General features: G+C 50.8%; 1 protein-coding gene across 8 annotated transcripts in view; it reads left to right on the plus strand.

Moving 5' to 3' along the window:
* The window catches only part of LOC122377922 (death-associated protein kinase dapk-1-like), a 164,856-nt gene that overhangs the window by 139,991 nt on the left and 11,520 nt on the right, over positions 1-13,345 (plus strand). For all 8 annotated transcript variants that reach the window (XM_043358524.1, XM_043358529.1, XM_043358522.1 and 5 more), the window contains 6 exons: positions 604-811; positions 1,120-1,226; positions 1,852-2,004; positions 3,742-3,930; positions 6,932-7,055; positions 8,153-8,247. In XM_043358524.1, coding sequence (XP_043214459.1) covers positions 604-811; positions 1,120-1,226; positions 1,852-2,004; positions 3,742-3,930; positions 6,932-7,055; positions 8,153-8,247 — 876 coding nt within the window. The remainder of the gene's footprint in view (positions 1-603; positions 812-1,119; positions 1,227-1,851; positions 2,005-3,741; positions 3,931-6,931; positions 7,056-8,152; positions 8,248-13,345) is intronic.

Here is a 13,345-nt window from a genome sequence, read left to right on the forward strand (position 1 = left end):
AGGTCACTCATTTTGCATTGAAAGGCTCACCTAAACATGACTATTGCTTGGCAATTGGCGATTGAACATGCTCGAGTTATATCTGCTTAAAATTACGCATTCATACATGGTAATGCTATATTTCACTTGGTCACCCATGATGCGAACAACGCCCGTTTCTGTCTAAATTGCCTATATTTCACCGCAGGTTATAACCTCGATAACAAATGGTCTTCATTCGCAGCTGCTCCAGCGGTCCCCATCTAAGGCCTGGACAGGGTAATATTTCAGCGGTCTAATCCCCCGGCATTCATCTTTCTCCGTGCAGTACAAAAACTCACCATCCATCTATGTAAGGATAGAACGGCAGCCGTGTCCCGCTGTGATAAGGTACCGCCTCCCTTTGTTCCCCAGACAATGTGTGGAAGCAGCGGCTGGGCTCGGTGGAGTCGTGGCCCCACTCATCACCTAACCCTCCGCGACCCCACCCATCGACTAACCTTCAGTGACCCCTCCTACCCTCCGTGACTCCAGCTATCAACTAACTCCGTGGCTCCTCTCTTACTGTAACCCCGCGACTCCACCCATCGTCTAACCCCCAGGACCCCACCCTTGCGTCCGCAGTCAACCCTGAGCGGAGTGGGCGACGTCTCCGTCTGGGACTTCTCGGGCCACGACAGCTACTACATCTTCTACGACCACTTCATCGGAAATACTAACTGCATCCACCTGGTGGTGTACCGGCTCAACGACCCGCCGCATGTGCAGCTCCAGCAGGTGGTGTTCTGGCTCAGCTTCCTGCAGGCGCGCATACCGCCCAAGGAGCCGCTGGGTGAGTAGTTACCATGGGGATGCCGAGAAATGGCCCACCTCCCTTTATAGAAATAACTAAATAATCGTCCCAGCCTCGACGCACGTTACTATGGAAAATGTAAATATGTTTGTTTTTATCCTCACAAACATATGTAAAAGAATATCAAGGGGTTTCTTTTAGATGTTCTTCGTTCCTCGGAGGCTAATGCACTAATGGACTTCTCATGCTGGACCTTTTTTCAACTAAGCATGCAGTATTCAATCGAATGAACCTATCTTTGTAGCATTGTATGAGTCGACCTAATGGTGACCCAGTGTCCGTTCCAGGTCACTGCGGCCGCTCCAGCAAGCCGGCCAAGGTGGCTCTGGTCGCCACACATGCTGATCTCAGTCAGTGTCACAAGAACGGACATGGGGAGTACATATCTGCAGAGGTGAGAACTGACCCTCGGACAGAGCCGTCGGCAGAGGCTGGGGATTGTGCGATTCAGTTACCCTCAACACAGAGACAAAGCTCCCAATCGATTTGTTATCAAAGGAAAGCGTAAAAAGGTGCGTAACATTTTATGGACAATACAATTTCATAGCAGACTGAAGGGAATAATTTGATGTATTCAGGCTCTGTGTGAACATCCGCCTGGATGCAAAACAAATCATGAGATCGTTTTCTGTTTGTCCCAGCTAGGGGCGTCCTCGGGCCAGTCGATACTAAACTGATTACGTCCTATCTTTGTACATACAGTCTCTCCGGCGCTCTCTAACTAGATTCCGAACCCAATTGGACGATCCCATCTGCTTGGCCCATGCACAAGTATAATTTACGGTCTCCAGGCTTTCTTTGTTTTTTCCTTGAACAACTTTATTTCGTCTTGTTAGCTTTTTCCTATAGATCTGAAAAGTGAATGATACTCTTCACTAAGATTTCTCGGAATAACTTTTGCTCTAGCTGTAGATGGCCGCTAAAATCTGGAAGCGAACATTTCTCCCTGGTACATACGACGGGCGTCGTCAGCTGTCCGGCCCCTGGCTCAAAACTAACCATGTTTTTTTCTCTCACAGGTGGACGTTCTTCTCAAGGAGGTGCAGGAGCGATTTGAGCACGTCTTTGACCTCCACGAGAGCGTCTTCGTCCTGGACGCGACCTCCGTGACATCGCCCGCCCTGAAGCACCTAAAGGGCTACCTGTCGGAGACCAAAGTCAAGGTCACCCAGGTCAGTCTACTGGTGCTGACTCGTGTCTGTGCCCACTCTCGTCTCGCCCCGTTGGCAGCGGCTGTGATGCGCTTGGCGTATGGGGCGGGCCCCGTAGACCGTCCTCATTAGAGCTGTGCCGCGTGGGTAGAGCTGTACGGTGGCACTGGCTGGACGCTGCCGGTGGCGCTTCTGACTAACCCTACGGCTTAGTGTCTCTTTCCTGTCGTACACGCACACTCGGACGGGGCGGAGGGCCGGCGGAGGCGCCACGTCCGCGAGGGAACTAGCGCGTATAACTGAAATTACCAGTCGAACAACCTTTGGTCCGATCTTGTGCGGGTTTCTCGCGAAGGTCTCTGAGCCGGGCGGCGCGTGGCGCCTCTCCGCGCGGCTGCCGTCCCGCTCCGCTCCCGGCGCGACAGAACTAACTCACCGACCGTGCGGCGGCTGCGCTTGCAGGGCACTGTTGGTATCGGGCGGGTCGCCGGCGCCAGTCGCCAGGGCTATCGCCGGCTCACTACTGACGATGCCTACCTCAAGGAAAGTTTCGTGCCTTGCTGCCTGCGCTGTGCGCTTCTGCCGGCCGCTCCGCCCCGCATGTGACGCCAGCACTGCACGCCTACCGCCGGCTACCGACCCGCCACCTGACGGTGACCGGGGGAAGCTCTTCCAGGTGTCGCTCGCCGCCGGAGTGCCGCTGGCAGGCGGCACCAGCTGCCTTACCTTCGGGAGCTACTGTGTTATTTCTATGTACCCAGCCGTCCTCATTGCAGTCTACCTGCTCATTATAATATGCGCATTTTCAGCTTTCCTCTGCGAGATCCTGCCTGGAAAAAAAAACTGATGCAATACTCCCGCACATGACTCAAATGAGTTAAATCACACTCATGGTTCCTCCTTGAGCCCACGCCACCAACTCTCTCGGTCTCCTATTCCACCTTCTTTCAAATACAGATTATTTCACAGCGGTACGTTTCAGTTCCTCTATGTCCTGCCTTCCTTAAGGTCCGTCCAGGCCGTTGTTCTCTTCGCGCTCGTCTACGCCGAGTTGTTGACCAGCTGCCACAATCGCCAGCTGACGAAGATGTCACGTCTTGCCGCTGAATGTCCCTTCACTGTCATCCCTGTCACTGTCCACCGTCCAGTCGTCGCTAGTCACTGTTGTCACTTTCTCACTGCCACTGTGTGCCAGTGTGTCGTCGTGTCTGTCACTCTCACACTTCTCACTTTAGCGCAGTCGTCTCTCACTTCTGCAACACCAGTGTCTCCGTCCATGTTATTTCTGAAATAGTGTTGTTCGTCCTCCTTTCTGTCGAAAACCGACAAAAGTGGCTCTTGTCACTGTTGCGAGTCGCGGAAAGTGTAAATATTTATCTTCCGAGCTCTGAACGGATTTCGAGCAGTAGAACCATGCTTTGCATCAAAATCGACCGAACATGGCGCTACTCTGAGGTCCTTTCTTGCGGCAACGAATAAAAGCCACGAAATTGTATTTTGGACACAATGTGTCAAATTGATGCAACCGACAGTACTGAACGGTTCATGGCGATACGTTTGACGGTTTATAAAATATTCCTGAAATACGAAAGAGGTGTTTTGTAGGGAGCCCCCCCCCCCTCCACCCAGTCCTGCACGAGTTATGGCACTTTCATCTTCCCCCAGTAAGTGGCAATCGTCAAACTAAGATGTCAGACTGCCGGCATTCATCTCTTCCCCTTCCCCGTGTGTGACCATTCCGTTCCGCCGTCGCCGCAGGGCCTGCCCAAGTCGACCGGGTTCCTGGAGGCCGTGGTAGCCCAGCTGGGCGGCTGGCGTCGTCTGCAGCCGCACTTTCCGATCCTGACGTGGCCCGACCTGGTGGAGATGGTGCGGGCCCAGGTGAACCCGCTGGTCGGCGAGGAGCACGTTCAGGAGGTGGTTCAGCAGCTGCAGCTCATGGGCGAGGTGAGAAAGGGGTACGAAGGAGAGGGATGGGAGGAGGGAGAGAGAGAGAGAGAGGGAGAGAGAGAGAGAGAGAGAGAGAGAGAGAGAGAGAGAGAGAGAGAGAGAGAGAGAGAGAGAGAGTTGCTGATGATGCTACGTGTGCTGAATGTGGTGATATGAAACTTTATTGGTTAGGTGTTTGTTGGTTTATGTCTACATAAGCATTTTCTATGGCTCGTCAATGATATAAGTGTTGTGCTTCGTTTGATCTTTTGATATCTCGCGGATCATTACTGTCGAGAGAGGGGAAGGTGGGGTAAGACGGCCCAGCGGGGCAAGACGGACCACCAGCCCTCCCGGCTGAACCGCTGCTGGTATCTACTGCTTTATGCACTCACTATGTTTGTTTTCCTTCGTAACAATGGCCACCTTGAGCTCATGCTGCTAGGATGCATAGCTTTTGAGTTATTGAGAAAAATGTTGTTTTTCGTCAAACCGATCTAATATAAGAGGTCTACGGGTGATTCAATTACGGCGCCTTTCTTGCATGATTAGTTTCTATTTTGCACTTAACTGTGAAGAACAAAGTTATAAACTTAGTTATAGTCACACTTTAGGAAAGGCAAGGTTTTGCAATGTTGGGCTATTTGACATATACGTCATGATAATGACAGAATTTAGATTTGGGGCAAGACGGACCACTGTGGTCCATCTTACCCTGTGGTGGTCCATTGTACCCTGCATATGGAAAGTTCTTTTCCAAAACATTGACACAAGTTTAAGTAAGCTAATTTTTCAGGAAGGAGTCTTTGTTGCATGTGAGCCATGCATGCAAGTGCTCAGTTAGCATGCATTCATGCCAAACGACAATCAACACACATGTTCCCAGCTTTTAGCTGCACTTCCATCACACATGAGTAAAGAATAAAGGCTCATTTTGTTATTTTACCATTCTGGTTACTTTTTCTTACAAGAGTACAGAGCAGAAGTGTAACACACATGAACGGATAGCAGGCACTGCTGGGTGGTCCGTCTTACCCCACGTTTTTTCTTGTCTGAGTTTTTGACATGTCCCTCTTTAAGAGCATCCATGCCACCTAGATGTCTTTAATTTGAAATTTAGTCTTTACACATATCAACAGAGGAAGGATTGAGCATTCCGAAGACTATAAATAATATGAATTACGAGAGCAGTGTAGCAAGATATGCGGCCTCAAACCTTAGCTGGTCCGTCTTACCCCACCTTCCCCTACGACGAACCCTTTGGGTCGACGTCATGGGGTCGTGGGTATACAGACGGCCCGGGCGGAGCCTGAGTGGCTCTTCCGCCCGGATGTGCTCCTCTTCCTGGTGACGTCATAGGAGCGATCTGACGCGATATGACGTCACAGTGTGCTCCGTGACGGCCGAGAGCCAATCAGCTTGGCTCTCATGGCGTGATGTGGATGACCAAAGCATCCAGTATTCACACCAGTTCCACGAACCAGTCGAACCAGCTGCGCGTCATGATCTACAATGCACACTGCTAGTCTCTGAATGATTCAGCCCTTTCAGTTGCGTCTGTAGTGACTTTCGCGTTACTTTGCCATTTTGATAGCGCTGCGATTGTTCGATCGCCGGCGGATAGCTCGCCGTATTTACTAGCGATAGGCCCGGGCAGCGCTTGTCGAACAGCACTGCGGATCCGAAGGTTGGGACTTTAATTGTGAAAAACCGCCCGCCCGCCGCAAAACGCAAACGCCGGGAAACGCGCAAAACGCCAACGCAAACTTCGCAAAAAAAGAAACAATCGCCCGCCCGCCGAAAACCGCAGAAAAAAACGCAAAAAACGCCGCCAAAAAACGCCCGTCCGCCGCAAAACGCAAACACCGCAAAAAACGCAAACACCGCCGCCGCAAAAAAACGCATCCCCCGTATTTACTAGCGATACTGCAGGGGATGAGTGGAGACCTATCTCGATATAGAGTGAGAACGGTTTGTCGAGTACGTTCCGACAACGAGTGTTCCTAGACACAGTGTACCGTTGTTCGGGTCCGGTTACTTCCATTGCAGCACAGCACCGCTGTGTTACAGAACTCGACTGACGTCAATGCGGGGTCTGCGGTCCGCCCAATCTAACCCCAGTCCAGTGAGGGAGGGGTGGGAGGGTCTAACCCGACTGCCGAACTTAAACCACTCCACTTTGGAGTAAAACCGACGTCATAGTGATCCATTAGCCGGAGAGCCAACCTCTGTCTAAATGACAGTCTTTATTGTGGTCGCGGCAGAGCGTGAAGGGTTCGCTGTAATCTGTTATCACGTTCCCGATACGTACCGTCACAGAGAGGATGCGATGCGCACATGGGACCGATCAATGATCATCACAAATGAACATATGCAGTAGATCCTGGTGTAGCAATGGCTCACACCTGAGTGGACTTCAGCCGCGATGATTCGTGTTGGCGGCTACGTGCCTGTATGAAATTCTGCAGCACCGCGCCGCCGCCGGCATAGAACTGAGCCCCGGGGGCATATCCTGGTGTTGAAATTTGAATCAGCTGCCGCGGCTGTCATTCGATGCGCTCGCGGCGTGCGGAACCGCAGATCCTGGTCCGTTTTGGTCGACGGCCCGCTCTGTGACGTCACAGGTCACGTGAGACACACGCAGTGGATCCAAACGACTCTGAGAACTCGGGAATGGGCTTGTGTTATTGACGCCTGGCCGCGTCATAAAGCATTGTATTACCTGGCGGTCGGGTGAACTGAGATCCTGATGTGAACAGTCGCTCTGATGTCAGCTCATATGAACGGGTGACTATACCCCCATCCGGGATGTAACGGACTTACCACCTGTTTACACCGCACAACTGTGTCGCTGTTGTCATTTCTACCCCATGACCCGGCTGTTGCACTCATGAAACACATACCTGGAGCGGCCGGAATAGCCCGCCCCCCGGAGCCGGGTGCTTCACCGAATGACATCACCTCCGCCCTCTCTTCCGCTTTATCTCATGACGTCACACCTCCCCCCTCTTTCTCACAGGTGGTGTACCTGAAGCCGTCAGGTGGTGAACAGGAGATCCTGGTGCTCTCTCCTCGCTGGCTGTGTGGCGACATCCTGGGCCACATGCTCTCCGGCGAGTTCGTTCAGAAGGCGAAGGCCACTGGTGAGTGGCCACGCTGGTTAATGAAGTCAGCTCACGATGCGGCTGATGACTAGACAGAAATGGACGGGTGATATAGCAGTGTCTGTGAAAAGTAACGGCGGCCCATCGGCCGTGCTGTCATCATCAGCTCGGGATGGTTTGGTGCAGACGGTTTCGTCATGGTGCGTGTCGGTAGGATGAGCGAGCCGGCTGACTCAGTTTGGCGCACATCCGGTGTTAGTTTCGCCCAGTCACGTATGTATAATGGCAGAGGTCGTTCGCCTTGTGTCTTTGATGGATGCGAGAAGTTATTTTTGCAGCTAATGGCTCGCTGTAACAAATACTTTCCTTAGCAAAAAGTGGAATGTAACTTTATTCCAGTGAAGATGATCAAATCGTTTATTCGACCTATAAACCGTGAAGCCATGTGAGTTGTCACTGTGGATCAGAGCTTCTTCTGCAATATAAATCTCATTTTTGATTTATTAATTGGTGATTACCGCTAAAAGGCAGTAAACATAAATCGTCGGCGATAAAAGTCGACTCTCGGGTCGGGAGCCGTTCACAGGGTCATTACGGCCGGGAAAGCCATGGTCACGACTCGGGCCAATGATCCATTTGTGCTGTCATTTTGCGGTCAGATTGCGGCCAGATGAGGATCAATGACTGATGACGGAATTCCCTTACATCAATAGTATGGTGCTTCCCATACTAGTTAGATCAATCTGCAAATACACCGTGGGAATCACAATTATGTTGTTACTTTTCTTTTGCAATGTCATTGTGCGACGAAAGGGGGTCGAATTCAGCTGTTTTCTGCCCCACGAGCTGATATAGTCAGCTCAGTGTGGCTTCAAATCTCAGGGTTGAGATAGGACAGCCCCTGCAGCTCCACACTAGCCACTAGCCATGCAGTAATGAGCGTCCTCTGATCAGCAGTACGCGCGACCAACTTCAGCGCGATCGATGCGCAGCATACACCCAGCTAAGCGTTGGTGTCTGTCGCCTCCCCGCCCCGATATCTGCCCCTCCCCTCCCCCTGTCACGGCCCACCGACCGTTCGAGCGGCAGCCGGGCCGAATCGAACCGTCCAGTGACGCTCTGTCGTCTCGTTACAGGCTGCTACACGGTGGACGATTTCCAAATGGCCATGCCCGAGTGCGACACGCTCGACCTGCTGCAGGTTCTGGATGCCCTCCGGCTGTGTACTCAGGTAACGCCTCCGTAACGCCCCGTTACACGCCCGTAACGCCCTCGTAACGCCCCTCTCCTCGGATACTCCCCATGAGTTGCCCCGCTCACTCGGGTCACCGCTCGTGACACGGACGCCGCTCACAGGTGCTAACGACTAGAGCGTCGTATCATAGCCGTAGATGTCAAAGGCGAGGCCTGTTAGCTGCAGAAACGTGCAAACAAGCCGATATGCAGTGACCGAACATCGCCTTGCGTGGGAGATGCACAATAACCCGAGACAGAGGCGAGGATCTGAGTACGTGAGGCCACGCATAGGCGCTTATTACATCAGCGAACGATTTAGCCTAATTAGGCACACATGCACTGTTGATGAAATCTATAGGTAAGTTGATAGCAAGACGCATTAGGTAAGCTGGGTGCGCCAGACGAGACCCGATTTGATTATTTTTGCGCGTGGCTTAAATTCAGTCATCTTGTTAAAAATATCACGGCCCAGACAAGAATGAGACAACGGTACATCGTGGCTGGTGGCTTCGATGCATTGTCATCAGCAAAGCCTTCAGACAGCATGTCGTTGTTGGCAATAACAAGTCTGGTCTCAGCCACTAAAAAGTGATTGTCCGACTTAATCATGTCGAAGTCATCCGAGCGGCTGTTATCTTCTGCGATAATCGCTGGCTACATCCGTGCTGTGTCCAGCGATCCCGACTTTTCAGCGTCTCCACACAAGTTGAACAGCATGACTTCAGGCAAAGAAGGCAACGTGTTAATAGCATTATCTCCCGGAAACAAAGTTGACATCACTTAGAATGGATAAGGTATAGACCGGACATTTAGGTAACTTGTGTATGTATGCGGTTTAGATGACATGTTCTAACGTGCAGGCAGCATTAGCTAAAACGAAAAACATTAAACATAAAAATTCATAGCGCTTTTTGCTGATAGCAGGCACTGCCAAACAGCATTAACATGTAAAATTATGTCCCCATAAGCTACATGTGCCTTGAACAGGATCCTGATTTCGACATATCACAATATCTGGAACTTTTATTTCCTGTGGGTTTTATTGTTCTAGTTAATGTTACTTCATCAGGTGTGGTAGACGGTTCATGGGTAAAATGTAAAAGTGTTATTGGTACAGGTTTATTGGATCCGAACCATTCTACTGCGCGTCAATTCCTTCCTTCCGATTTAATATCGTGACGTTTACCCGAGACGAACACCAACCCTTTATGAGACGATTATCGCCAGACAGCACAAAGTCACTCCCACGAGACGGATATCCGCTGGTCGTGAAAATCAGATACCGGTTATGAACGAGTGTCATCATACAGGCATGCAGCCTGCATGGCCATATTGGGTGTGCTAGATCACCAGCCGAGCGAAATGCGTGTGTGAATGATTATCACAGCGCGGGTATCGTCCTCAAATCTGCGTTACATTGGGCGTTGTTATTCTGATGTTTTGATAAACATTTTATGGCCCAAATCGTCTGCTAAGTAAATGGGGATATTTGCCCATCTGGGTGGGGCGCCGGTGAGAAAATTCGTGGACGTGTAATTGAATAAAGCCCCATTATAGTTTGGCAGAGAATCGGCTGATCTCCATCAGACCCGGAACTAGTGTCACAAAAATATCAGCACGTGTTTCGAGATTCAGACAGGGATAGGGCCTAATGACATTATTGTTTTAGGTAATCCATTCCTTTTCTCAACAGTATTTTAGTCGAGACTCGAGCTTGCACGTTGTAGGATGCTGCCCGTACAGAAAAACTGAAAGGGAATGTCTGACATCACTTCAAGCTCTAAAAGGTCCCCAGGCACCCTGAGAAGCAGGATATGATCACTGGAAAATGTCAAGTAAATACCAAACTGACGAAACACTAAGTAAAGCATAAAATAAGAATACAATGGGAACACACAATGCACATGCTTGGAGTGATAAGATGAAGAGAATATGCGACATCGTGGATATGGTGTTGCCGAGAATACGGCTATGAAAGAAAGCTCTGGAAACCTCACATGCTGATGACGTGTCGCAGGGTATGCCTGGCTACAGTGGTTACAATCTGCAGAGCTCTATGGGTATACATATGGAATTCTATGCATCCCTCTGGATATCTGAATAGAAAAGAGCTGTGTCGTGTCAGCTGCGGGGATCGTATATCCATTCGAGTGCCATCCAAGTTGTGGCTGGCGTTCCCTGTTGGACTTAAGTGTCATATACTGGAATTAGACTGCTCCAATAGCCCATAGACCACAGGAGACGATCAACGGTGCTGCCCTGGCATTTCCTCGTGATAAACTCCTGTAAGAATTAAAGTTGATAAAGCAATGGAGACTCGCATTGGTATACCTACTTACGTTGAAATTGTAATAAGTATTTTCTTTTATCGTGCCTCACGTTAAGTCTACGCTTGGGTGTCTTATGTCTAAAACAAAGTACATTTCACTTTACTACGTTTGTCTCAGACTCTCGTGTGCCCGTCCCAATTTTTCCGATTCAACCCGGAATTGCCTCCATCGAATTGAATTGAATTAAATTCCGTCCATCGATGGGACGGTATGAGGTCGGACCTGCGCAGCAAGCCCTGCTTAGCGGGCTCCGGATCTGCATCAATTTACCCTGCCCATTCAAACATTCGAGATAAATTTACAGAATCATAGATAACATGAATCTATGGCGGGGGAGGCGCCATAGATAACATGAATATAATACCGGGCTTCTCAAAAAAGTTGGACGATTTTATAACTAACGTATTGAAGGGCGTATCAGTGTAACAAAACATAATTGGGTATCACCTGAAAGCCTCATCAAAGACATTTCGTTTGAGGGGATTTCGATCCTCGGCAGTCGCCTTTCTGAGCCGCGCCGAGGTCATGTTCGAGATGATTCCCTTTTTGCTCAATGCAGTTTAGTCCGGCGCAGCGCGACCTCTGCTGCAGCACGACCCACAGAAAGCTGCAGACGGCACACCGCTGACTTCACTGCATCCTTATGATCTTTGGAACTTTTTGGGTGGTCTCGGTACACCTGGGACTTGAGTTGGTCCTATAGGAAAAAGTCCGGTGGGGTTACGTTCGGAGAATTCGCCGACCACGGGCGTGTCTCGAACCTCGAGATCACGCGCTGCCCGAAGCGCTCCCACAGCCCCTCTCGGTTTTCTTTAGCGGTATTGGCGTGGCACCGTCTTGCTGGAACCATTGGGTCTTAAGCGTTTCCGGATCTCTGCTCACCCTGATATTGCAAAACCCTCCAAAACGTCGCCAGAGCCACCCGATATCGCTGACCATTGACAGTCTGAGTAGCGCATCTCTCACACGAGTGGTGTTCGCCGTGAGCCTTTGAATGGGTTTATGACCGCCGCTGTGTTCCTTGAATTGCGTGAACCTATTGTTAACACTTCCTCGAGCCAGAAACTTGTCAATAATGTGGAAAATTTTGTTTCAAGATGTTGCTCTCTTTGCCCTAAAGTGTTTGCGGATCTTTCGTGGTGTTGAACCGACCGACTTAGTCTTTCGGGAAATGTCCGTGAAGTTAGCGTCAGCAACAGCAACGAATACAGCGTCGGATTCAGAATCGCTTAAAAAACTCTTATTAGGTCAATTGGGGGACGGGGAGCAGGAATATGACCTTTATTTGGCCCTAGCTCTTACCCCTTACCCCTTAATCGGCCCTTAAAGGACGGGGCGCGTCAAAAGTGCCTCAAGGGTTCGTCTGATCGCCAAAATAAGGGTCGCAATCGATTCCCCGGGTCAATATCTAGCCGCAGCCTTGGGTTCCAGATGTGTGCAACTTACCCCTTACCCCTTAATCGGCCCTTAAAGGACGAGGCGCGTCAAAAGTGCCACAAGGGTTCGTCTGATCGCTAAAATAAGGGTCGCAATCGATTCCTCGGGTCAATATCTAGCCGCAGCTTCGGGTTCCAGATGTGTGCAACTTACCCCTTACCCCTTAATCGGCCCTTAAAGGACGGGGCGCGTCAAAAGTGCCTCAAGGGTTCGTCTGATCGTCAAAATAAGGGTCGCAATCGATTCCCCGGGTCAATATCTAGCCGCAGCCTTGGGTTCCAGATGTGTGCAACTTACCCCTTACCCCTTAATCGGCCCTTAAAGGACGGGGCGCGTCAAAAGTGCCTCAAGGGTTCGACTGAATGCCAAAATAAGGGTCGCAATCGATTCCTCGGGTCAATATCTAGCCGCAGCCTCGGGTTCCAGATGTGTGCAACTTACCCCTTACCCCTTAATCGGCCCTTAAAGCACGGGGCGCGTCAAAAGTGCCTCAAGGGTTCGTCTGCTCGCCAAAATAAGGGTCGCAATCGATTCCTCGGGTCAATATCTAGCCGCAGCCTCGGGTTCCAGATGTGTGCAACTTACCCCTTACCCCTTAATCGGCCCTTAAAGGAAGGGGCGCGTCAAAAGTGCCTCAAGGGTTCGTCTGATCGCCAAAATAAGGGTCGCAATCGATTCCCCGGGTCAATATCTAGCCGCAGCCCCGGGTTCCAGATGTGTGCAACTTACCCCTTACCCCTTAATCGGCCCTTAAAGGACGGGGCGCGTCAAAAGTGCCTCAAGAATTCGTCTGATCGCCAAAATAAGGGTCGCAATCGATTCCTCGGGTCAATATCTAGCCGCAGCCTTGGGTTCCAGATGTGTGCAACTTACCCCTTACCCCTTAATCGGCCCTTAAAGGACGGGGCGCGTCAAAAGTGCCTCAAGGGTTCGTCTGATCGCCAAAATAAGGGTCGCAATCGATTCCCCGGGTCAATATCTAGCCGCAGCCTTGGGTTCCAGATGTGTGCAACTTACCCCTTACCCCTTAATCGGCCCTTAAAGGACGGGGCGCGTCAAAAGTGCCTCAAGGGTTCGTCTGATCGCCAAAATAAGGGTCGCAATCGATTCCTCGAGTCAATATCTAGCCGCAGCCTCGGGTTCCAGATGTGTGCAACTTACCCCTTACCCCTTAATCGGCCCTTAAAGCACGGGGCGCGTCAAAAGTGCCTCAAGGGTTCGTCTGATCGCCAAAATAAGGGTCGCAATCGATTCCCCGGGTCAATATCTAGCCGCAGCCTCGGGTTCCAGATGTGTGCAACTTACCCCTTACCCCTTAATCGGCCC

Source organism: Amphibalanus amphitrite, unplaced genomic scaffold, assembly GCF_019059575.1.
Source record: "Amphibalanus amphitrite isolate SeventyFive unplaced genomic scaffold, NRLGWU_Aamphi_draft 000052F_arrow, whole genome shotgun sequence".
NCBI lineage: Eukaryota > Metazoa > Arthropoda > Thecostraca > Balanomorpha > Balanidae > Amphibalanus > Amphibalanus amphitrite.